This window comes from Melanerpes formicivorus, unplaced genomic scaffold (assembly GCF_026170545.1).
Source record: "Melanerpes formicivorus ecotype bairdi unplaced genomic scaffold, bMelFor1.0.p_v2 SCAF_197, whole genome shotgun sequence".
NCBI classification, from domain to species: domain Eukaryota; kingdom Metazoa; phylum Chordata; class Aves; order Piciformes; family Picidae; genus Melanerpes; species Melanerpes formicivorus.
In genome coordinates this window covers 22,769-45,133 of record NW_027142549.1, presented here as the reverse complement: position 1 = coordinate 45,133, position 22,365 = coordinate 22,769, and the positions used below count along the sequence as shown (strand labels likewise).

Sequence of the window (22,365 nt, the reverse complement as noted above, 5' to 3'; positions counted from 1 at the left end):
CAGAGGCTCCTGAACTGGACACAGAGCTCCAGGTGGTGCCTCAGCAGAGCAGAGCAGAGCAGAGGGGGTCAGCACAAGACAATTTACCCAAAACATGGCAGACAAAGTAAAAAAAAAACCACAATAAAAGCCTCCCATTCTATTTTTATGCAAAGAAATGAGGTGATTCTTCCTTTTATTTCCCCCCTAAAGGCAGATGAGGGCTTATTGGAAGATGTAAATCATCCTTTTCTCTAAAGGCAGAAATATCTGCAGGGCTTTTCTGTTGAGGAGGCTTGGTTGTAACACATCTTGTTTTTACATGTACTGTGGTTAGCACAATTGCATCACAGTAAGGCTTAGAACATTAGATTAGCTTCTGCTTGATGGAGAACATCCTCCTGATGGAAAGTGGCCTGCTCTTTTACCCTCATTACAATGCTGCATGATAGCTCTGATTAATACATTAAAGTGGCTGCCTCAACAGTGGGCTGTTTGCAGGCAAGGGATGAAATCCATCCAACTTCAGCAACACCTTCAGCTCCAGCCCTCAGCCTCATGGCTTGACAGAGATTAGGAGAAGCAGGTTCCAAGCAATTGGTAGGCAGCAATTCCAAAGCCAGAAGGAGAGGAGGGAAGCATTAGCTTAACTGACTGCTTCTAATGTGGTTTGGGGTAGCTGCTTTACTTTCCACTCACCTTCCAAGTTGTGAGATGGACATTTCCATATCAGACTGAAAAGGCAAATATCACAGAGCAGCTCTGGGCTCCTCAGTTTAAGAAGGACATTGAGATACTTGAATGTGTCCAGAGAAGGACAACAAAGCTGGGAGGGGTCTGGAGCACAGCCCTGTGAGGAGAGGCTGAGGGAGCTGGGGTTGCTTAGCCTGGAGAAGAGGAGGCTCAGGGGAGACCTCATTGCTCTCTATAACCACATGTCCGGAGGATACTTCATGGGAAATGCAGCTCAGTGACTCAGGCTGGGGTCAGAGGGGCTGGAGAGCAGCCAGGCAGAAACAGACCTGGGGGTACTGGCTGACAGCAGCTGAACAGGAGCCAGCAGTGTACCCAGGCAGCCAAGAAGGCCAATGGCATCCTGGCCTGCATCAGGAACAGTGTGGCCAGCAGGAGCAGGGATGTCATTGTACCCCTGTACTCTGCATTGGTTAGGCCACACCTTGAGACTTGTGTCCAGTTCTGGGCTCCTCAGTTGAAGAAGGACATTGAGAGACTTGAAGGTGTTCAGGGAAGGGTAACAAGGCTGGGGAGGGGTCTGGAGCACAGCCCTGTGAGGAGAGGCTGAGGGATCTGGGGTTGCTTAGCCTGGAGAAGAGGAGGCTCAGGGGAGACCCTCTTGCTCTCTACAACTCTCTGAAGGGAGGGTGTAGCCAGGTGGGGGTTGGTCTCTTCTCTCAAGCAACCAGCACCAGAACAAGAGGACACAGTCTCAAGCTGTGCCAGGGGAGGTTTAGGCTGGAGGTGAGGAGTAAGTTCTTCCCAGCAAGAGGAATTGGCCATTGGGATGTGCTGCTCAGGGAGGTGGTGGAGTCCCCATCCCTGGAGGTGTCCAAGAAAGGCTTGGATGTGGCACTTGGATCTATGGATTAGTTGTCAGGAGGTGTTAGGTATTAAGTAATAGGTTGGACTTGATGATCTCTGAGGTCTTTTCCAACCTGGTTGATTCTATGATTAAGGTTGGGGAAGATCACTGAGCTCAACCCTCGACTCAACACCATCATTACCACTAAGCCATGTCCCACAGTGCCATGTCCACACATTTTTTGAATGCCTCCAGGGATGGTGACTCCACCACCTACCTTGACAGCCTCTTCCAATGCCTGACCTAACATCCAACCTAAACCTCCCCTGCTACAACCTGAGGACATTTCCTCTTGTCCTATTGCTTGTTTACCAGGGAGAGACCAACCCCCACCTGGGTCCAACCTCCCTTCAGGGAGCTGTGGAGAGCAATGAGGTCTTCCCTCAGCCTCCTTTTCTCCATACCAAACAACTCCATTACACTCAGCTGCTCTCCACCAGATCTGTTCCTCCAGACCTTTCATGAGTTGGCCTTGCATTAAATCTTCCAGCAGGAAGTGCTGCTGAAGACCTTTCTGGCTCCTGACCAGCAATGGGAACTGCATGAAGCAAGGCTCAGGAATGTTGTGGTCATTTTTCATTATCTCTCAGGCATGTCCTTTTGGGACCATCTGCTCTGAGCTACTGGTAACACCACTTTGCTCATTGCCAGCACCATCTCATGCAGTTGCCATTGCCCTCAAGCACCCTCTGCTCCCTGGTTTTGAGGCTGTCCCTCTGCAGCAGACAGAGAATGGGAGACTTCAGTACCAGCCCTGGCAGCAGTCCATGGGAATCGCAGCTCCCTGGTGCTCTGGAGAGCAGCAGCAGCAGCAGCAGCAGCAAGTTTATTTGCACTGTGGTACAGATCAATACCTGCAATCCCAGAGTTAATAAGCTTTAGAAAGAAACACCTCAGAGCACATCAGTCACCCCCAGATTCTCCTCACTAACCACCAGGCTCCCTCACTCTTCTCCAGGTCAGTGGCTGAGAGCATCACCTCTACCACCGCTGATGGCACAGAGGAGAACTAGGGAGGGAAATGTATTAGGTTGGAGAGGTTCAACTGCATTAAGAGCTGCTGAACTCCCCAGCTGCTGCCTTGCTGCTTCTTTTCCACCCCCCCCACCCCCCCCACCCCTATATTTCATGTATTTGTTTATTTATTTTACTTTCTAAACAGAATTCTCTCTGCCAAAGTGGCTGGAGGCTATCAGCACAGCTCTCTGCAGCCAGCCTGCCCTCCCTCAGATGAGCCTGGGGAAGAATAATGCAGCTAGCAGAAAAACTTTGCCCTCCCCACAGCAGGCTTCGTGCCCTCAGGGGTTTATTAGCGAGTGAAAACCACAGGTAGGGATGGAGGATGGAAAAGACCACCAGTTTGTTTTGCAGGAGCCTAAAAAAGGCCAAGAGGGCTGCTCAAAAGCTCTGCTGGCAAGCAGAAAAGCCTGGCTCGGTTGTTTGTAATATTATTTCCCCTCACACCCCTTCAGTTAAACAGACTCATAGAATGGTTTGAGTTGGAAGGGACCTCAAAGATCACAGAATCACCAAGGTTGGAAGAGACCTCAAAGATCATCAAGTCCAACCTGTCACACACACCTCATGACTAGACCATGGCACCAAGTGCCACGTCCAATCCCCTCTTGAACACCTCCAGGGATGGGGACTCCACCACCTCCCTGGGCAGCACATTCCAATGGCCAATGACTCTCTCAGGGAAGAGCTTCCTCCTCATCTCCAGCCTAAACTTCCCCTGGCACAACTTGAGACTCTGTCCTCTTGTTCTGGTACTGGTTGTCTGGGAGAAGAGACCAACCCCCTCCTGGCTACAACCTCCCTTCAGGGAGTTGGAGAGAGCAAGAAGGTCTCCCCTGAGCCTCCTCTTCTCCAGGCTAAGCAACCCCAGCTCCCTCAGCCTCTCCTCACAGGGCTGTGCTCAAGGCCTCTCCCCAGCCTTGTTGCCCTTCTCTGGACACCTTCAAGTGTCTCGATGTCCTTCTTAAACTTGGGGGCCTAGAACTGGACACAGGGCTCCAGAAGTGGCCTAACCAGTACAGAGATCCTCCAGTTCCAACCCCCATGCCATGGGCAGGGACCCCTCCCACTAGGACAGGTTGCTCAAAGCCTCATCCAGCCTGGGCTTAAACACTTCCAGGCATGAGGCACTCACTTCTCACACAGGCTCACAGGATGTTAGGGGTTGGAAGAGTCCTCTGAAGATCATCAAGTCCAAACCCTCTACCAGAGCAGGACCATAGAATCCAGCACAGGTCACAGAGGAATGCATCCAGATGGGTCTTGAAATCTCCAGAGAAGGAGACTCCACAACCTCTCTGGGCAGCCTCTTCCAGTGCTCTGTGATCTTCACAGTGAAGAAGTTCCTCCTCATGTTGAAGTGGAACCTTCTGTGCTGGAGTTTGTATCCCTTACTGCTTGTCCTACCCCAGGGTGCAACAGAGAAGAGCCTGTGCCCTCCCTCTTGACACTTGGCCCTCAGATATTTATAGACATTTATTAAATCCCCTCTCAGTACCTGTTCCATCATCTCACCTCCCTCATAGGAAAGAACTTCTTAATGTCCAAGCTGAATCTACCCTGCTCTAATTTCAAACCATTGTCCCTTGTCCTATCACCTCAGGCCCTGATAAAAAGTCCCTCTGCAGCTCTCCTGTAGCCACCTTCAGACACCGGAGCAGTCGTCCTCTGTCAGGTCTTTCCTTCACACCCTGCATTTGTAGATGACACCTTTCATGCCTGCTACTTCAAAGCCACTTGACATTAAGAAGTGAAAATGCCATCATTCCCAGCACCACACAGGCAGAGAATGCAAAATGAAGCCAAACCAGCCCTGCAACCCAACCCCTCGTCCTCTTCAGCACAAAACAGAACGCCACCGCCGCAGCCGGGCAGCTCTGGGCACTCCTCCTGCTTTGCAGAGGGTGGCTTCTAAGCTTCTGTGGTTTGTCCTTGGCTCCTTCATCAGCATTGCTAATGGGAAGAGCTACTCCTGGTTTTAAGGCAGCAAGACTCACGGGGGTTACTGTCACTGGAAGTAAACTCAGCATGGTTAAGCTGAAGGATGCCCTGCGAATGACCCCAGGCGGAGGCCTTAGTGGAAATTGCAGGCATGGATAATGAGGCCAAAAGAGGGTTTAGCATAAAAAGCATAAAGAGATGGATATTGGTGAGCACAAACCTGGCACTGCAAAGCTGCAGGCCTTAGCAAGGATAAAAATCTCAAGGAAAGGAAATGGACCAGAATCTATTTTGCTGTTAAGGCATCCACGTTAAGAGAGGTTGGAGGAGGCTGCAGCAACCTGGACAGCCAGCAAGGGAGCCACATCCACAGGGATGATACTCTGGGGTGGGGGTGGGGGGAGTGGTGGAGTTATCTCTCTGACAAACCCAAGATAGAATCATAGAATCATTAAGGTTAGCAAAGACCACCAAGGTGATCAAGTCCAACCATCAAACCAACTCCACCATGCCCACAGTGCCATGTCTACTCGCTTTTTGAACACCTCCAGGGATGGGGACTCCACCACCTCCCTGGGCAGCCTGTGCCAATCCCTGACCACTCTGGCAGCAAAGACATTTTTCCTCATCTCCATCCTACAACTTCCCTGGTGCAATTTCAGGCCATTTCCTCTCCTTCTATCACTTATCACTAGGGAGCAGAGCCCAACCCCCACCTCACTGCAGTCTCCTTTCAGGGAGCTGTAGAGAGCAGTGAGGTCTCCCCTCAGCCTCCTCTTCTCCACACTTAACACCCCCAGTTCCCTCAGCTGCTCCTCCCCAGCCCTGTTCTCCAGACCCTTCCCCAGCTTTGTTGCCATTCTCTGGACCTGTTCCAGCATCTCAAAGTCCTTCTTGGAGTGAGGGGCTCGGAACTGAGCCTGGTAAGCAAAGTGTGACCTCACCAGTGCTGAGTTCAGGGGACAATCCTTTCCTTGCTCCTGCTGGTCACACCATTGGTGATCCAGGCCAGGATGCTGTTGGTCTTCTTGACCACCTGAGGACACTGTGGCTCATGTTCAGCTGACTGTGGACCACCATACCCAGGTCATTCTTTGCTGAACACCTTTCCAGGCACTCTGCCCAAGCCTAGAGCAGTGCATGAGGTTATAGATGGCCAGCCACTTCGGAGAGAGAATCCCAGAGGCAGTTCTCCAGTCCCCCAGTAAGCAAAGGAGCAATGTCCAGTCTGGAGGGATGGCCTGCACCAAGCAAACAAGAGGAATGGCAGTTCTTGCCATGGATGTAGCTCCTCTGTGGACTTCTTGGAGGCTGGGGTCGGAGTGGCTGGAGAGCAGCCAGGCAGAGAAGGATGTGGGGGTACTGGTTGACAGCAGCTGAACATAAGCCAGTAGTGTGCCCAGGGGGCCAAGAAGGCCAATGGCATCCTGGCCTGCATCAGGAACAGTGTGGCCAGCAGGAGCAGGGAGGTCATTCTGCCCCTGTACACTGCACTGGTTAGGCCACACCTTGAGTCCTGTGTCCAGTTCTGGGCCCCTCAGTTTAGGAAGGACATTGAGACACTTGAATGTGTCCAGAGAAGGGCAACAAGGCTGGGGAGAGGCTTTGAGCACAGCCCTGTGAGGAGAGGCTGAGGGAGCTGGGGTTGCTTAGCCTGGAGAAGAGGAGGGTCAGGGGAGACCTTCTTGCTGACTACAACTACCTGAAGGGAGGTTGTAGCCAAGAAGGGGTTGGTCTCTTCTCCCAGGCAGCCAGCACCAGAACAAGAGGACACAGTCTGAAGCTGTGCCAGGGGAAGTTTAGGCTGGAGGTGAGGAGAAAGTTTACTGTGTTCAGTTTTGGGTCCTTCACTCCAAAAAGGACATTGAGGTGATGGAGCAGGTCCAGAGAAGAGCAACAAAGCTGGGGAAGGGTCTGGAGAACAGGGCTGTGAGGAGCAGCTGAGGGAACTGGGGGTGAGTCTGGATAGGAGGAAGCTGAGGGGAGACCTTCTGGCTCTCTACATCTCTCTGAGAGGAGGCTGGAGGCAGGTGGGGATTGGTCTCTTCTCCTGGACAAGAGAAAATAGCCTAAAGTTGCACCAGGGAAGGTTTAGGTTGGAGATTAGGAGAAACTTCTTCAGTGAAAGGGTTCTCAAAGGCAGGCTGCCCAGGGAGGTGGCTGAATCCCCCACCCCTGGAGGTGTTTCAAGGAGGCAGATGTGGTGCTGGGGGCCATGGTTTGATTCGGTGATCTTTTCCAACCGCAACGATTCTATGACTCCGTGATTCTAAATATGCCCTCCATCACTTGGGAGCCATCTGCACAGGAACCAATCAGCACCTCCATTAAGACAAAGAACAGGCCAAGGTCTGGTACATGCAGACAGAGCCAGTCATTAATCTGCAGAAGATCCTTAAGCTTGTTCTGACTTCAGCCTCGAGAAGATGCGAGACACCCTACCGCCTGCCACCTGCGCGCCTCTCCCTGCCCCTGGAGTCAGCACACGACGAGATCAAGCCAGGCTCAGCAGGCCTTGTGTGATATTCCCTCCAATAAAATGCAGCAGCCTTGAAAAGCTCTTTTTAAATCTCTGAGTAGTGGGGAAGAAGCTGCCACCAGCTGAGCGATCCGCCTCTGCCCGAAGTCAGGGCAAGCTGCAGCGCGAAGCTGGGATGGGCAGCGCAGGCCCTGGGAGATGCTGCTGCCTGTGCTGCTGGGGGTGCATGCAGGGAGGAGGGAGCTTCCTTACCTTCTGCTTTTAATTAAAAACAAGCAGCATTGCAAATTCCATTGAAAGAGCACAGCATGCCACAGGCTGCAGCTTGCCCAGTTAAAATGACAGAGGGAAGGCAAAGCAAAAGGAGAGGATGACATACAAAAATGCACAGGCAGCAGCAAAATCAAACCCTGTTTGAAATTAAACCTCTGTTGGAAGTCAGTGTCAGCTCCTCTGGCTTTGTGCTGGCAGGTTTGAGCATCCATGCTCACACAGAATCATGGAGCTGCTGAGGTTGGAAGAGACCCTTGTGATCATATTATCATAGTATCAGTCAGGGTTGGAAGGGACCACAAGGATCATCTAGTTCCAACCCCCCTGCCATGGGCAGGGACACCCCACACTACATCAGCCTGGCCACAGCCTCAGCCAGCCTGGGCTTAAACACCTCCAGGGACAGGGCCTCAACCACCTCCCTGGACAACCCATTCCAGGGCTTCACCACTCTCATGGGGAAGAACTTCCTCCTCCCCTCCAGTCTGAATCTCCCCACCTCCAGCTTCATTCCATTCCCCCTAGTCCTATCACTACCTGAGATCCTGAGCAGTCCTTCCCCAGCCTTCCTGTAGCCCCCTTCAGATACTGGAAGGCCACAATTAGGTCACCTCAGAGCCTTCTCTTCTGTTCCTAACTCTTTCAGTCTGTCCTCATAGCAGAGCAGCTCCAGCCCTCTGCTCATCCTCCTGGCCCTTCTCTGGACACCTTCCAGCACCTCCACATCCCTCTTGCAATAGGGGCTCCAGAACTGGAGGCAGTACTCCAGGTGGGGTCTCAGCAGAGCTGAGCAGAGGGGGAGGATCACCTCCCTTGCCCTGCTGGCCACACTTCTCCTGATGCAGCCCAGGATCTGGTTGGCTTTCTGGGCTGCAAGTGCACATTGAGAGCTCCTGGTGAGCTTCTCCTCCCCCAGCACCCCCAAGTCTCTCTCCCCAGGGCTGCTTTCCAGCCAGTCCCTGCCCAGCCTGGATTTGTGCCTGGGATTGCCTCCACCCAGCTGCAGGACCCTGCCCTTGCTCGTGTTGAACTTCATGAGGTTGGCTTGTGCCCACCTCTCCAGCCTGTCCAGGTCCCTCTGGATGGATCCCTTCCCTCCAGCTGTCTGCTGCACCACACAGCTTGGTGTCATCAGCAAACCTGCTGAGGGTGCACTCAATGCCACTGTCCATGGCACCCACAGAGATGTTGAACAAGCCTGGTCCCAGGACTGATCCCTGAGGGACTCCACTGATCAAGTCCAACTGCTTGCTCACAATCCCACCACTGATGATAAGCCACTGCCACTAAACTGCAACCCTCACCATGAGTCTCTGAAGTATCACCAGGGATGGTGACTCCACCACCTCCCTGGGCAGTCTGTTCCAACGCCTGAGAACCCTTGCTGGGAAGAAACTTGTGGCCCTTTCTCTTGTCCTGTAACTTGTTGCATGTGACTGACCCCCACTTTGTTCCCTCCCTCAGCTCTTCCTCTCCTTCGACTTAGGTCAGCCCAGCACCCTCCTCAGTCTTGCCCCACATGCTCATTCTGATACATCCAGCCCCAATTCAGTTACAAATGGACCCAAAACCTCACCATGTCAGCAGGGCAAGCAGAAGGAGACACCTGCACACCACTCTGCCCAGGTTAGACCCCAACAGAAAAAGAGCAAGGCTAACCAAAGTGCACAAAAGTGTGCTACCCCTATCCTCTAGAAGCAAAGCTCTTGTCAGGAGGGAATGAACTGTGACACCAACAGCCTCCCTCTCAGGCAAGACACAAAGCAGAACTTTGTCTAGACTGAGAGGAACCTCTGAGCCTCAGTTCCTTAGAGGGGCAAGTGACAGCCAAGAACAACCATGCTTAAGTCCTTCCCAGAAATGAGGTGCATGCCCTGCATTCAGTGAGGGTAGGGAGACACTGGAACAGGTTGCCCAGGGAGGCTGTGGATGTCCCCTCCCTGGAGGTATTAATCATAGAATCAATAAGGTTGGAAGAGACCTCAGAGAGCATCAAGTCCAACCTGTCACCCAACACCTCCTGACAACTAAACCATGGCACCAAGTGCCACATCCAAGCCTTTCTTGAACACCTCCAGGGATGGGGACTCCACCACCTCCCTGGGCAGCACATCCCAATGGGCAATTACTCTTGCTGGGAAGAACTTTCTCCTCACCTTCAGCCTAAACTTCCCCTGGCACAGCTTGAGACTGTGTCCTCTTGTTCTGGTGCTGGGTGCCTAGGAGAAGAGATCAACCCCCACCTAGCTACAACCTCCCTTCAGGGAGCTGTAGAGAGCAATGAGGTCTCCCCTGAGCCTCCTCTTCTCCAGGCTAAGCAACCCCAGCTCCCTCAGCCTCTCCTCACAGGGCTGTGCTCCAGACCCCTCCCCAGCCTTGTTGCCCTTGTGATCAAGGTGATCAAGGCCAGGCTGGATGAGGCCTTGAGCAACCTGGGCTGGTGTGAGGTGTCCCTGCCAATGGCAAGGGGTTTGAACTGGATGATCTTTAAGGTCCCTTCCAACTCAAACCATTCTGTGACTCTGTGGCCAAGGACTCAGAGTTCAGTGCCTTGCCATGTGCTCCCTCAGCTAGCAGAAAACCTTGGATGCCTGAAACCTCTCCAGACATCCACAGCAGAATACTTTCAACCTTTCCTCACAGAATCAAGAAAGTTGCTGATACTGCCCTCAGTGCTCAGGTTTGTTTCCAGCCTGCAGCAGAAACAGAAGCTTGCTTTAAGCCATCTTATCAGGTAGGTTATACCACCTAGCACACAATGGTACAAAAGCAGATGATAAATACACCTTGGGATGGCTCTGAGTGGGTCTGAGCTTACTGGGAGCCAAAACCTCACCCTCATTTCCAGCTTGTAGTGAAAAATGGAGCTAGCTGCCAGCAGGCATTAGAGAACAGCCTGAGGATTAAGACTTGCTGATAAAGGCACTCAAAATAGAGCAGCTGTACATCTGACTATCCCATGAGCAATGCCAAGAGAAAGCAGCCCCCAGTTAAAGTACAAAGGCACTGATCTGGTTGTCTTGAAGGGAAGGGCTCCTTGAGCGGCACTGCAAAGATTTCCTCACAGCTCTCTTGCCAGCTCTAGCACATAAAGAAATCCATTAGCAGATAGGAAAACTCACTGGAGCTCCCTGCTGCTGCTGCAAACCACCAAGCAAAGCTGCTTCCAGCAAGTCATCAGCTAAGCCAGCTCCAAAAGCAGCTCCCAGGCAGCATGCAGGGGAAACCACATCGGCATCGCCGCGCCAGCAATGCACTCAACCGGTGCATGGCAACAGGGACAGGAAACCATCACAGTAGCACAGAATCACCAAGGTTGGAAGAGACCTCAAAGATCAGCAAGTCCAACCTGTCACCACAGACCTCATGACTAGATCATGGCTCCAAGTGCCACATCCAATCCCTTCTTGAACACCTCCAGGGATGGGGACTCCACCACCTCCCTGGGCAGCACATCCCAATGGCTAATGACTGTCTCAGTAAAGAACTTTCTCCTCACCTCCAGCCTCAACTTCCCCTGGCACAGCTTGAGACTGTGTCCTCTTGTTCTGGGGCTGCTTGCTAGAGAGCAGAGACCAACCCCCACCTGGCTACAACCACCTCTCAGGTAGTTGCAGAGGGCAATGAGGTCACCCCTGAGCCTCCTCTTCTGCAGGCTAAGCAACCCCAGCTCCCTCAGCCTCTCCTCACAGGGCTGTGCTCCAGACCCCTCCCCAGCTTTGTTGCCCTTCTCTGGACACCTTCCAGCATCTCAACATCTTTCCTAAACTGAGGAGCCCAGAACTGGACACAGGACTCAAGGTGTGGCCTAACCAGTGCTGAGCACAGGGCACAATGACTTCCCTGCTCCTGCTGGCCACACTATTCCTGATGCAGGCCAGGATGCCATTGGCCTCCTTGGCCATCTGGGCACACTGCAGGCTCATATTCAGCTGCTGTCAACCAGCACCCCCGGGTCCCTCTCTGCGTGGCTGCTCTCAGCCACTCTGACCCCAGCCTGTAGCACTGCATGGGGTTGGTGTGGCCAAAGCGCAGCCCCTGGCACTTGGACTTGTTGAATGCCATCCTGTTGGACTCTGCCCATCTGTCCAGTCGGTCAAGGTCCCTCTGCAGAGCCCTTCTGCCCTCTAACTGACCAACATCTGCTCCCAGGAATCCATGGAAGGGATTTGGTTGGGAAAGACCTTTAAGATCATCAAGTCCAACCATTCTCTAACTGCCAAAGCTGGTGCTAAAGCATGGCCCTCAGCACCACACCCCAGCAGTTTCTTGAGAGGGCTTTATGCTTTTGGTGGTGAGTTGCTGTTGTGTTTCTCAAAGTACTCTGTGTGTGAGGCTTGTAAGACTGACCTTGTGTTCCTTTGTATTGTATTTGATCTTTTAATTCCTTCTTCTCCTTCCCACATTCAGTCATGTTTCAGACATATCACCTCTACAGTATCTTCTGTGCCCAACCCTAATTGCAGCCTCACAGGATGTTAGGAGTTGGAAGGGACCTCTGGAGAGCATCCAGTCCAACCCTCCTGCCAGAGCAGGAGCAGAGAATCCAGCACAGGTCACACAGGAACACATCCAGATGGGGCTGGAAAGGCTCCAGAGAAGGAGACTCCACAACCTCTCTGGGCAGCCTGCTCCAGGGCTCTGAGACCCTCACAGTGAAGAAGTTCCTCCTCATGTTGAGGTGCAACTCCTATGCTGTAGTTTCTATGCACTGTCCCTTGTCCTATCCCAGGGCTCAACTGAGCAGAGCCTGTCCCTGTCCCTTCCTTCCTGACCCCCAGCTCTCAGCTGTTTAGAGACATTGATCATTTCCCCTCTCAGTCTTCTCCTCTCTATGCTAACCACCCCCAGGGCTCTCAGCCTTTCCTCCCCAGGCAGTGCTGCAGTCCCTTCAGCATCCTTGTAGCCCTCCCTTGGGCTCTCTGCAGCAGATCCCTGTCCCTCTTGAACTGGGAAGTGCAGACCTGGATGCAGTATTTCGGGTGGGGCCTCATCAGGGCAGAATAGAGGGGGAGGAGAACCTCCAGGTTCTGCTGTGCAAGAGTCCTGCTGTGCAAGATGGGGATCAGCCACTGCAGCTACATGTCCAGACACAGAGGCACCACACAACAGCTAAAGGGCAGGAGAAGTCTTGCCACCTCCATTCATAGGGCTCAGAGGGCACACATGTCCCGATGGTCATGCAGGACAAAGCAGCTAAGGCAGCCAAACCCCACATCCCTTTGTCCAACATCTCCCACCTGCAGTGCATCCTCCTCACATGCAACACATGGTCCATGGCCTCACCCCAAGCCACCCACCTTTTAGAGTTCATGCCCCACTATGCTGTGAGTTGCTTGCTGTTTTCAGCTCTGTTGGGATGGGTTCAAAACCCTGAGGAGTTATCAGGAGTTGGGGGATAAACTGAGATGAATTCCTATGTGTCTCAGCACCATCACATTCACACCTCAGCTCTGCAACCTTTCAAAAGGACTTTACAGTGCTGGCTTAAGGTAGGAAGCCCAGAGGGGCTGCTGAGGGAGCTGGGGTTGTTTAGCCTGGAGAAGAGGAAGCTCAGGAGAAACCTTATTGCTCTCTACAACTACCTGAAGGGAGGTTGTAGCCAGGTAAGGGTTGGTCTCTTCTCCCAGAACAAGAGGACAGAATCTCAAGCTGTGCCAGGGGAAGTTTAGGCTTGAGGTGAGGAGAAAGTTCTTCCCAGAAAGAGTAATTTGGCCACTGGAATGTGCTGCCCAGGGAGGTGGTGGAGTCACCATCACTGGAAGTGTTTAAAAAGAGCCTGGATGAGGCACTCAGTGCCATGGTTTAGTTGACCAGATGGTGTTGGGTGATAGGTTGGACTTGATGATCTCAAAGGTCTTTTCCAACCTGGTTAATTCTATTCTATTCTATTCTATTCTATTCTAGTCTAGTCTAGTCTAGTCTAGTCTAGTCTAGTCTAGTCTATTCTTCTCTTCTCTTATCTATTCTATTCTATTCTATTCTATTCTATTCTATTCTATTCTATTCTATTCTATTCTATTCTATTCTATTCTATTCTATTCTATTCTATTCTATCCTATTCCATTCCATTCCATTCCATTCCATTCCATTCCATTCTGAAAGAGCCTTGGGGGGTGTTGGGAAGAAGGGAAGCACTGGGCTTTTGGGTGTGGTGTCAGTGAAATATCTGTGCTTTTGGGATATGCTCAGCAATATGCTTTGTAGGTTTTATTTGTGGAATATGAATTGGCTTTCCCATGTAAACCTTCCATCACTGTCCAATCCATTTGGGTGAGCTCTGTTCTTTTGCTCCTTTTGGGGCCATAGGACCTCTGTTCTGCTCTGAACTAGGATATTCCCCCAGCTGTGGCAGGGCTCAGCCTTTCCCCAGGTGCCAGTCTCAAGCTGTGCAGGGGGAGGTTTAGGCTGGATGTTAGGAGGAAGTTCTTCATAGAAAGAGAGACTGGCCATTAGGATGTGCTGCCCAGGGAGATGGTGGAGTCACCATCCCTGGAGGTGTTTAAAAAGAGCCTGGATGAGGTACTTGGTGCCATGGTTTAGTTGATCAGATGGTGTTGGTTGATAGGTTGGACTTGATGATCTCTGAGGTCTTTTCCAGCCTGGTTAATTCTGTGTTCTGTAACCAAGAGCCAAGCAAGACACCCAGCCCTATTGTCTCTTGTAGCTCCAACAGCAGAGAAAGCATTAAGCTGAGTACTGCATCAGGATTATACTACATCTCTCATTGTGGCAGCAAGCACAAACAGCCTGAAATCACTCTTCCCTACATTCATTATTAAACTATCTACAAGAGGTGGATTTCTGGGGCACATTTTCAACCGGGGGGGGGGGTGTCGAAAAAAATGTAGCAGATAGGAAAATTAATATGGATAGAGCCCTAGACAGACATTGGCATGTAGCAGATAGGAAAATTAATATGGATACAGCCCTAGACAGACATTGGCTTTTGTACTCCACCCCCACCCCCCCCCAAATCTGCCCTGAGCCTCAGCCTGCTTGATAAAGTATTTTAATAGCATATTTTAGAGGTGAAGTTTTTAAACAGACAAATTGTAGAAATAATAAAGCCCTAATACACAGCAGGGCTGACAAATTAGCTCTTAAAGCAAGGCTTGGCTTGGGAATTGCCTCCTGCCAGATGACTGAATCCACTCTTCTGCAGTGCTGTTTACACACCGGGAACAACAGAGGCACCGAAGCTTACATTTAAATGCATGCCTGGAGGCACACAGCTTCCAAAAAGCAGATTAACAGCAGTATGACTTCTCATCCTGGGGACTGCAGGACTCCTCAGAATCCTGCCTGGAGGCTCAGCAACACCTCTGGAGCTCGAGTTCACCTGCCCTTTGCAGGAAAGTCTTCTACAGGCTATAATGGGGGGGTCTAGGTCTCTGTGCAAATGCCCACACCCAGGGCTGGGGAGAGGAGGACAGAGGAGCAGCCACACTGGGGGATGGATGCTCCATTGGGTAACACCTGGGGACCTCATAGAAATGTTTTGGTTGGAAAAGTCTTCTAAGATCCTCAAGTCCAACAATCAACCTAACACCACCATGGCCATTAAACAACGTGCCAAAGTGCCATGGCCACACCGTTCCTGAACAGCTCCAGGGATGGGGACTCCACCACCTCCCTGGGCAGCCTGTGCCAACCCCTGACCTCTTTTGCAGCAAAGACATTTTTCAATATCCAACCTAAACCTCCCCTGATGCAATTTCAGGCCATTTCCTCTCATTCTATCACCTGATACTAGGGAGAAAAGGCTGACCTCCCACCTCACTCCAGCCTCCTTTCCAGGGAGTTGTAGAGAGCAATGCGGTCTCCTCTCACCAGGAGGAGAAACTACTGCTGCAGGAGTGCCACCAACACCATGGAAACCCAAAGCAGCCCACAGGACAGCCAAGGGCAGCAGTGTTATTATTCAGGCTATAATCACTGCAGGCATGGAAGAGAAGTTTTCTACAATTCCAGGGGGGGGTTAATGACAATTAAATAAGTGGTCATTATCCTTAATAACATCCAGGTGAACTGAACTTTGCTGACAGAAGCAGTGGTGGCCAAAGTCAGTAATAAAAGAGGTTGAGAGGAGAAGGCAGCATGAGGGCAAAGCCCCACCATTTCAAAAGCAGCTCCTGCAGCATTTTAGGCTTTGATATGACCAAGGTGTCTCCAAACAATCCTGTTTACAGGATAACAGTGAATACAGCTGCTTGCTTCCAGGTACACTCTCTGCAACTCAATGTGTGCTGATAAGTTTGACAGAGAAACTTTCATTCCAGCACAGCTAGGGGGAAAAAAAAAAAAGCCAACCACAAACAAACAATAAATAAAAGCAACCAACCCCCACCTCACTGCAACCTCCTTTCAGGGAGCTGTAGAGAGCAATGAGCTCTCCCTTCAGCCTCCTCTTCTCCACACTAAACAATCTCAGCTCCCTCATAAGACTTCTTCCCAAGATCCTTTTATGTCTTACTGAACAACCTCAGGTCCCTCATAAGACTTCTCCTTAAGATCCTTTTGTTTCTCACTGAACAACCTCAGGTCCCTCATAAGACTTCTCCTCAAGATCCTTTTGTTTCGTACTGCTTTGGAAATGCCAACTGGGCTTAGACTTGAGCTAGATTATTTCTCTTGCATAGAATAAAGAAAGAAAGGAAAGGGAGAGAGGAAGGGGGAAAGGAAGGGAGAGAGGAAAGGAGAGAGGGAAGGGAGAGAGGAAAGGAGGGGAAGGAGGAGGGGGGAAAGGGGAAGGGGGGAAAGGGGAAGGGGGGAAAGGGGAAGGGGGAAAGGGGAAGGGGGAAAGGGGAAGGGGGATAGGGAGAAAGGGAAAAAAGGGGAGAAGGGGGAAGGAGAAAAAGGGGGGAAGTGGAAAAGGGGGAAGGGGGAAAAAGGGGAGAAGAGGGAAGGGGAAAAAGGGGAGAAGATGGAAGGGGAAAAAAGGGGGAAGTGGAAAAGGGGGAAGGGGGAAGGGGGGAAAGGAGGGAAGGAAGGAAGGAAGGGGGGAAGGGGGAAAAGGGAGAAAGAGGAAAAGGGGGAAGGGGGGAAGAGGAGAGAGAGAAAGAGAAAGAAAGAGAGCGAAAGAGAGAAAGAGAGAAAGATGGAAGGACAGACAGAAAGAAAGGAAGGAAGGAAGGAAGAAAGGAAGAAAGAAGGAAAAGAGAGGAAGGGAAGGGAAGGGAAGGGAAGGGAAGGGAAGGGAAGGGAAGGGAAGGGAAGGGAAGGGAAGGGAAGGGAAGGGAAGGGAAGGGAAGGGAAGGGAAGGGAAGGGAAGGGAAGGGAAGGGAAGGGAAGGGAAGGGAAGGGAAGGGAAGGGAAGGGAAGGGAAGGGAAGGGAAGGGAAGGGAAGGGAAGGGAAGGGAAGGGAAGGGAAGGGAAGGGAAGGGAAGGGAAGGGAAGGGAAGGGAAGGGAAGGGAAGGGAAGGGAAGGAGAAAAGCAAGCAAGCAGGCAGAGCTATTTACTCCAGGTGCAGACCAGCTCTCAGAGTCAGGCCACCTGCAACGCTCTGCTTCATCCCCTCAGCACTTCCATTCCTGCCTGCTCACTCCTCTGCTGAACAGCTCCTATCTTCTCTCCTAAGACAATGAGCTGTGGGCTCCGGTTTGACACGAGAGCCCGAGCTGAGCAACAGCAGTATTTCAAAAATAACCTTTAGAAAGCCAGTGGCCTTTCCCTCTCAGTGACAACTGCCAGGCAATTGGTTTCTCAGCTTGGAATGGGGGGTCTTTTCTTGTGTTTTAATTTGAACTCAAAAATGTCTCTGAAGCGAAGCAAAGAAGCACTCAAGCATTAAACAATCCAGAGGAGCTCTGTTTCAAGAGCTGCCTGCCTGCATGTGCCACTGATGCACCCAAACAGCTCCAGAGAGCAGGGGGGCACTGAATGGTTGTGCAAGGCTTTGCATTCTGCTTTGGCAGAGGAGCAGCAGGTTATGGCTTTGCACATCTAAGTGCTGGGTTCTACACAGTGGCCACAACAACCCCAGGCAGTGCTGCAGGCTGGGGTCAGAGTGGCTGGAGAGCAGCCAGGCAGAAAGAGATCTGGGGGTACCGATTGACACATGGCTGAACATGACCCAGCAGTGTGCCCAGGGGGCCAAGAAGGCCAATGGCATCCTGGCCTGCATCAGAAATAGTGTGGCCAGCAGGAGCAGGGAGGTCATTTTCCCCCTGTACTCTGCACTGGTTAGAGGAACACCACTTGAGTCCTGTGTCCAGTTCTGGGCTCCTCAGTTTAGGAAAGATGTTGAGCTGCTGGAAGGTGTCCAGAGAAGGGCAACAAAGCTGGGGAGGGGTCTGGAGCACAGCCCTGTGAGGAGAGGCTGAGGGAGCTGGGGTTGCTTAGCCTGGAGAAGAGAAGGCTCAGGGGAGACCTTCTTGCTGACTACAACTGTCCGTAGGGAGGTTGTAGCCAGGTGGGGGTTGGTCTCTTCTCCTAGGCACCCAGCACCAGAACAAGAGGACACAGTCTCAAGCTGTGCCAGGGGACGTTTAGGCTGGATGTTAGGAAGAAGTTCTTCATAGAAAGAGAGATTGGCCATTGGGATGTGCTGCCCAGGGAGGTGGTGGAGTCCCCATCACTGGAGGTGTTCAAGAAAGGCTTGGATGTGGCACTTGGAGCCATGGTTTAGTTGTCAAGGGGTGTTGGGTGACAGGTTGGACTGGATGATCTCTGAGGTCTTTTCCAACCTTATTGATTCTATGATTCTATGACTTTAATGGCACTCCATCTGCTCATCCTCCCATGAACACATTCTCTGGAGAGAGATCAAGGTCTCAGCAGTCTATAATGTAAGTGCCAGTGACGTTCCCTGGCTGTGCACATGCACCATCTCCAAGAACAAGGGCAGTTTTATTGTTGTGCCAATAAAAGGAGGAAATGGAAGGACAAACACTTAGCCTTTCAGGATCCTACAGCAATGAACATGATGTGTGTGCTGGCAAAGCCTGGCACACAGCCAGCAAGGGCAATGCTTCTGGATGGCATTTAACAACTCCAAGGGCTGAGTTCTGCACTTTGGCCACAACCACCCCAGGCAGTGCTACAGGCTGGGGAGGGAATTTTGACTAGGGCTGAGAGTGACAAGATGAGGGGCAACAGCTTTGAGCTGGGAGAGGGGAGATTGAGACTGGAGATGAGGAAGAAATTCTTTAGAGTGAGGGTGGTGAGACACTGGAACTGGCTTGCCCAGGGAGGCTGTGGCCGTCCCCTCCCTGGAGGTGTTGAAGGCCAGGCTGGATGATGCCTTGAGCAACCTGGGCTGGTGGGAGGTGGCCCTGCCCATGGCAGGAGGGGTGGAAGTGGATGACCTTTAATTTCCCTTTCAACACAAACCGTTCTATGATTCTATCATTTGAATCATCATTGCCTTTAAACAAACTCCAACAAGATTTTCACTCACTTGCCTCCACTCCCAGCTCTGCCTTGCCTGCACAGAGCACCTCAGTTGTGTCTCAAGAAAAATCTCCTCTGCAAGACAAGTGCTGTGTTACCAGTGTGCACTTTTCCCTGGTGTTCCAAGGGAGCAGCAGGATTTGCTGAACAAGGAAGCCTGACTTTCATGGGAAGCTCAGAAATTCACATGACATGTGCTTAATGAGTCAGCTCACTCCTAATAACTAAGAAATAACCTCGCCCCTGGGATTAATTGCAGCTTAAAACAGGAATGAGTTACCAGAAAGAGGGAAAAGCAGCTCTTCTTCAGTAAATTGTTTGGAATCAGACTTGGTGGAGCTAGAGAATGGTTGGACTGGATGACTTAAAGGTCTTTTCCCACCCAAACCATTCAGTGGTTCTATGAGATCTGGAAGCAGAGGATGCCACACTACATGCCTGCATGCATCAATTTGGAAGCAATCTTCATGATGTCAAAGGAGGCAAGGGACACCTGGAGAGCTGGATCAGCCTTTCTGAGTGCCCTGGTTTTGCTGGGATTGAATGCCAGGCCAGCCATGGGCTGCAGGTCATTAGCAGTTGGGAGTCAGCCAGCACAGCTGACCTGAGCGGGCACCACAGTTGTTTGCTGAGGAGAGAGGAGCCTCCTGCTTGGGCTCCAGCTCCTGCTGTGGGGGTTCCTCCTCACCCTGCTCCTCTTCCTTCTTCTGCTCTTGAGGACTGCTTTCCTGTTTAGTGTGACTGCTGTGCCCCCACTGAGCTGAATATAACTTTATGTACTTTCTACTGGCAGTGGTATTCTTTCACTTGATGATCTTTGAGGTCTCTTCCAACCTTGGTGATTCTGTGATTAAATCCATTTTCATTTCAACCCATGGCTTTGCTCTCCTTTTTCTGATCCTTTTCCCTGAGGAGGAAGGGCTCACAGAACCATAGAATTGTTTTGGTCAGAAAAGACCTCCAAGATCACTGAGTCCAACCATTATCTAACTCTACCAAGCCTGGTCCTAAACCAAGGAGTAAACTGCTGGAGTTTAGCCTCAGCTACACAGACACAGAGCTACTCAAGAGAAGTACAGTGCCCAGGGAGTACTGAAGATGCTGAGGTATCATAGAATGCTTTGGATTCGAAGAGACCTTAAAGAACATCCAGTTCCAACCCCCCTGTCATGGGCCAGGACATCTTGACCAAATCAGGTTGCCCAAGGCCTTGTCCAGCCTGGGCTTGTACATCTGGAGAAGAGGAGGCTCAGGGAGACCTTATTGCTCTTCTCCCAGGCACCCAGCACCAGAATAAGAGGACACAGTCTCAAGCTGTGCCAGGGGAAGTTTAGGCTGGAGGTGAGGAGAAAGTTCTTCCCAGCAAGAGAGCTTGACCATTGGGATGTGCTGCCCAGGGAGGTGATGGAGTCCCTGTCCCTGGAGGTGTTCAAGAAAGGCTTGGATGTGGCACTTGGAGCCATGCTTTAGTTGTCAGGAGGTGTTAGGTATTAGGTAATAGGTTGAGCTTGATGATCTCTGAGGACTTTTCCAACCTGGTTGATTCTATGATCTCCAGGATGTCATCCACAACCTCCCTGGGCAAACTGTTCCAGCCTCTCACCACCCTCACTGTAAAGGATTTCTCCCCAATCTCCAGTCTAAATCTCCTCTCTTCCAGGTTATCTCAGCTCCCAACCTCACAGCCCAGCAATGAGGCTGATGCCTGAATTACTCCAAATCCCTCTCTTCCGACTGCCCAGAGAACTTCTGGGAGAGGAGGCGGGGGGAAAGGAAGAGGAGCTGGTAACTGGAGCAGCCAATTCATGTTGGCTGGAGGAAAGCTGGAGGTTGGGTTTAACATGTAGGGCACCTGGGGAAAGGCTGAACCCTGCCATCCAGTGAGCTGGGGGAATATCCCAGTTTTGAGTGGTCTTTGGCCCCTTGGTGCTGTGGTTTAGTTGATCGGAAGGTGCTGGGTGATAGGTTGGACTTGATGATCTCCAAGGTCTTTTCCAACCTGGTTAATTCTGTTCTGTTCTGTTCTATTCTATTCTATTCTATGCTATACTATGCTATGCTATTCTATTCTATGCTATTCTATGATATTCTATGCTATTCTATTATATGCTATTCTATTCTATGCTATTCTATTCTATTCTACTCTATCCTATCCTACTCTACTCTATTCTACTCTATTCTATACTATTCTATTCTATCCTATTGTAGTCTATCCTATCCTATCCTATCCTATCCTATCCTATCCTACTCTACCCTACTCTACCCTATCCTATCCTATCCTATCCTATCCTATCCTATCCTATCCTATCCTATCCTATCCTATCCTATCCTATCCTACTCTACTCTATCCTATCCTATCCTATCCTATCCTATCCTATCCTATCCTATCCTACTCTACTCTATCCTATCCTATCCTATCCTATCCTATCCTATCCTATCCTATCCTATCCTATCCTATCCTATCCTATCCTGCTCTACTCTATCCTATCCTATCCTATCCTATCCTATCCTATCCTATCCTATCCTATCCTATCCTCTATTCACTCACAGTTGCAGAGAGCTTCCCTTCGGTGCTCTGGGCGTAGACGATGGCCTCCCGCACCACGGAGAAGAGGTTCAGCAGGACGTGCTCCATGTCGTAGGCGCCACGCATGCCTTTGGTCAGCCCCTCCAGGGACCCAATGTACTCCCTCCAGTGCTTATCGATCTCCCCCACGCCTGCCAAGCAGCCCTGCACCACCAGGCTGCAGTAGGCAGCGCAGGGCTTGGCCAGGAGCAGCCCCTGGCAGTGCGAGCAGAACCACATCTTCAGCAGGGCTCGCCCGCAGTCCTTGCTGAATTTCAAGTGGTCAGTAGTGTTGATCACTTCGATGCCCAGGTTGAGGGCCTGCAGGAAGGCTCGAGTGGCCTGCAGGGACTTGGCCACTTGGGTCATCATCACCTTCGGGTAGTTACCGAAGACTTTGAGGTCTCTCCTGGCTGCCCGCAGGCACTCGGCGGTGTCCGCAGAGGGGTGGGGGAAGCTGGGGTTAATCAAGTGAGTGTAAACCAAAGGGAATAAGCCATCAAAAAATTCGTTGATCATGGCATTGACACTGATGTCAGAGCCCAGTATGTACAGAGAGATGTCAGTAAAGAGTTCTCCAACCAGCTTCAAAGCCCTGGGCCCCATGCTCTGGTAGTGGGTCCTGAACATGCTGTTGGTGAAGTTCCTGGCGTGCCGAACGACGATCTCAAAGGCTTCTGCAGAACAGAACAGGAGAAAAAGGAAGAAGAAACCATCAAATTATTAAAAGTTGATGAGCTCAGAAAGAGGGAGAAGGGTGTTACACCTCAACACTGCAGGTGTTGATTGGTTAGAGGGTAGGAGAGCTCTGCAGAGGGACCTCAACAGGCTGGACAGATGGGCAGAGTCCAACAGGATGGCATTCAACAAGTCTGAGTGCCAGGTGCTGCACTTTGGTCACAACAACCCCATGCAGAGCTACAGGCTGGGATCAGAGTGGCTGGAGAGCAGCCAGGCAGAAAGGGACCTGGGGGTACTGTTGACAGCTGCCTAAACATGAGCCTGCAGTGTGCCCAGAGGGCCGAGAAAGCCAATGGCATCCTGGCCTGCATTAGGAATAGTGTGGCCAGCAGGAGCAGGGAAGTCATTCTGCCTTGGGCCAAACCCCTGCAAAA

General features: G+C 51.4%; 1 protein-coding gene across 1 annotated transcript in view; it reads right to left on the bottom strand.

Annotated features, from left to right (window-relative positions):
- The window catches only part of GPC3 (glypican 3), a gene marked incomplete at its 5' end in the record, with an annotated part of 152,964 nt that extends 131,037 nt beyond the window's left edge, over positions 1-21,927 (bottom strand). Inside the window, one exon of the mRNA XM_068169569.1 lies at positions 21,233-21,927. Within this exon, the coding sequence (XP_068025670.1) occupies positions 21,233-21,927 (695 nt within the window). The remainder of the gene's footprint in view (positions 1-21,232) is intronic.
- Between the last annotated feature and the right edge of the window lie 438 nt (positions 21,928-22,365).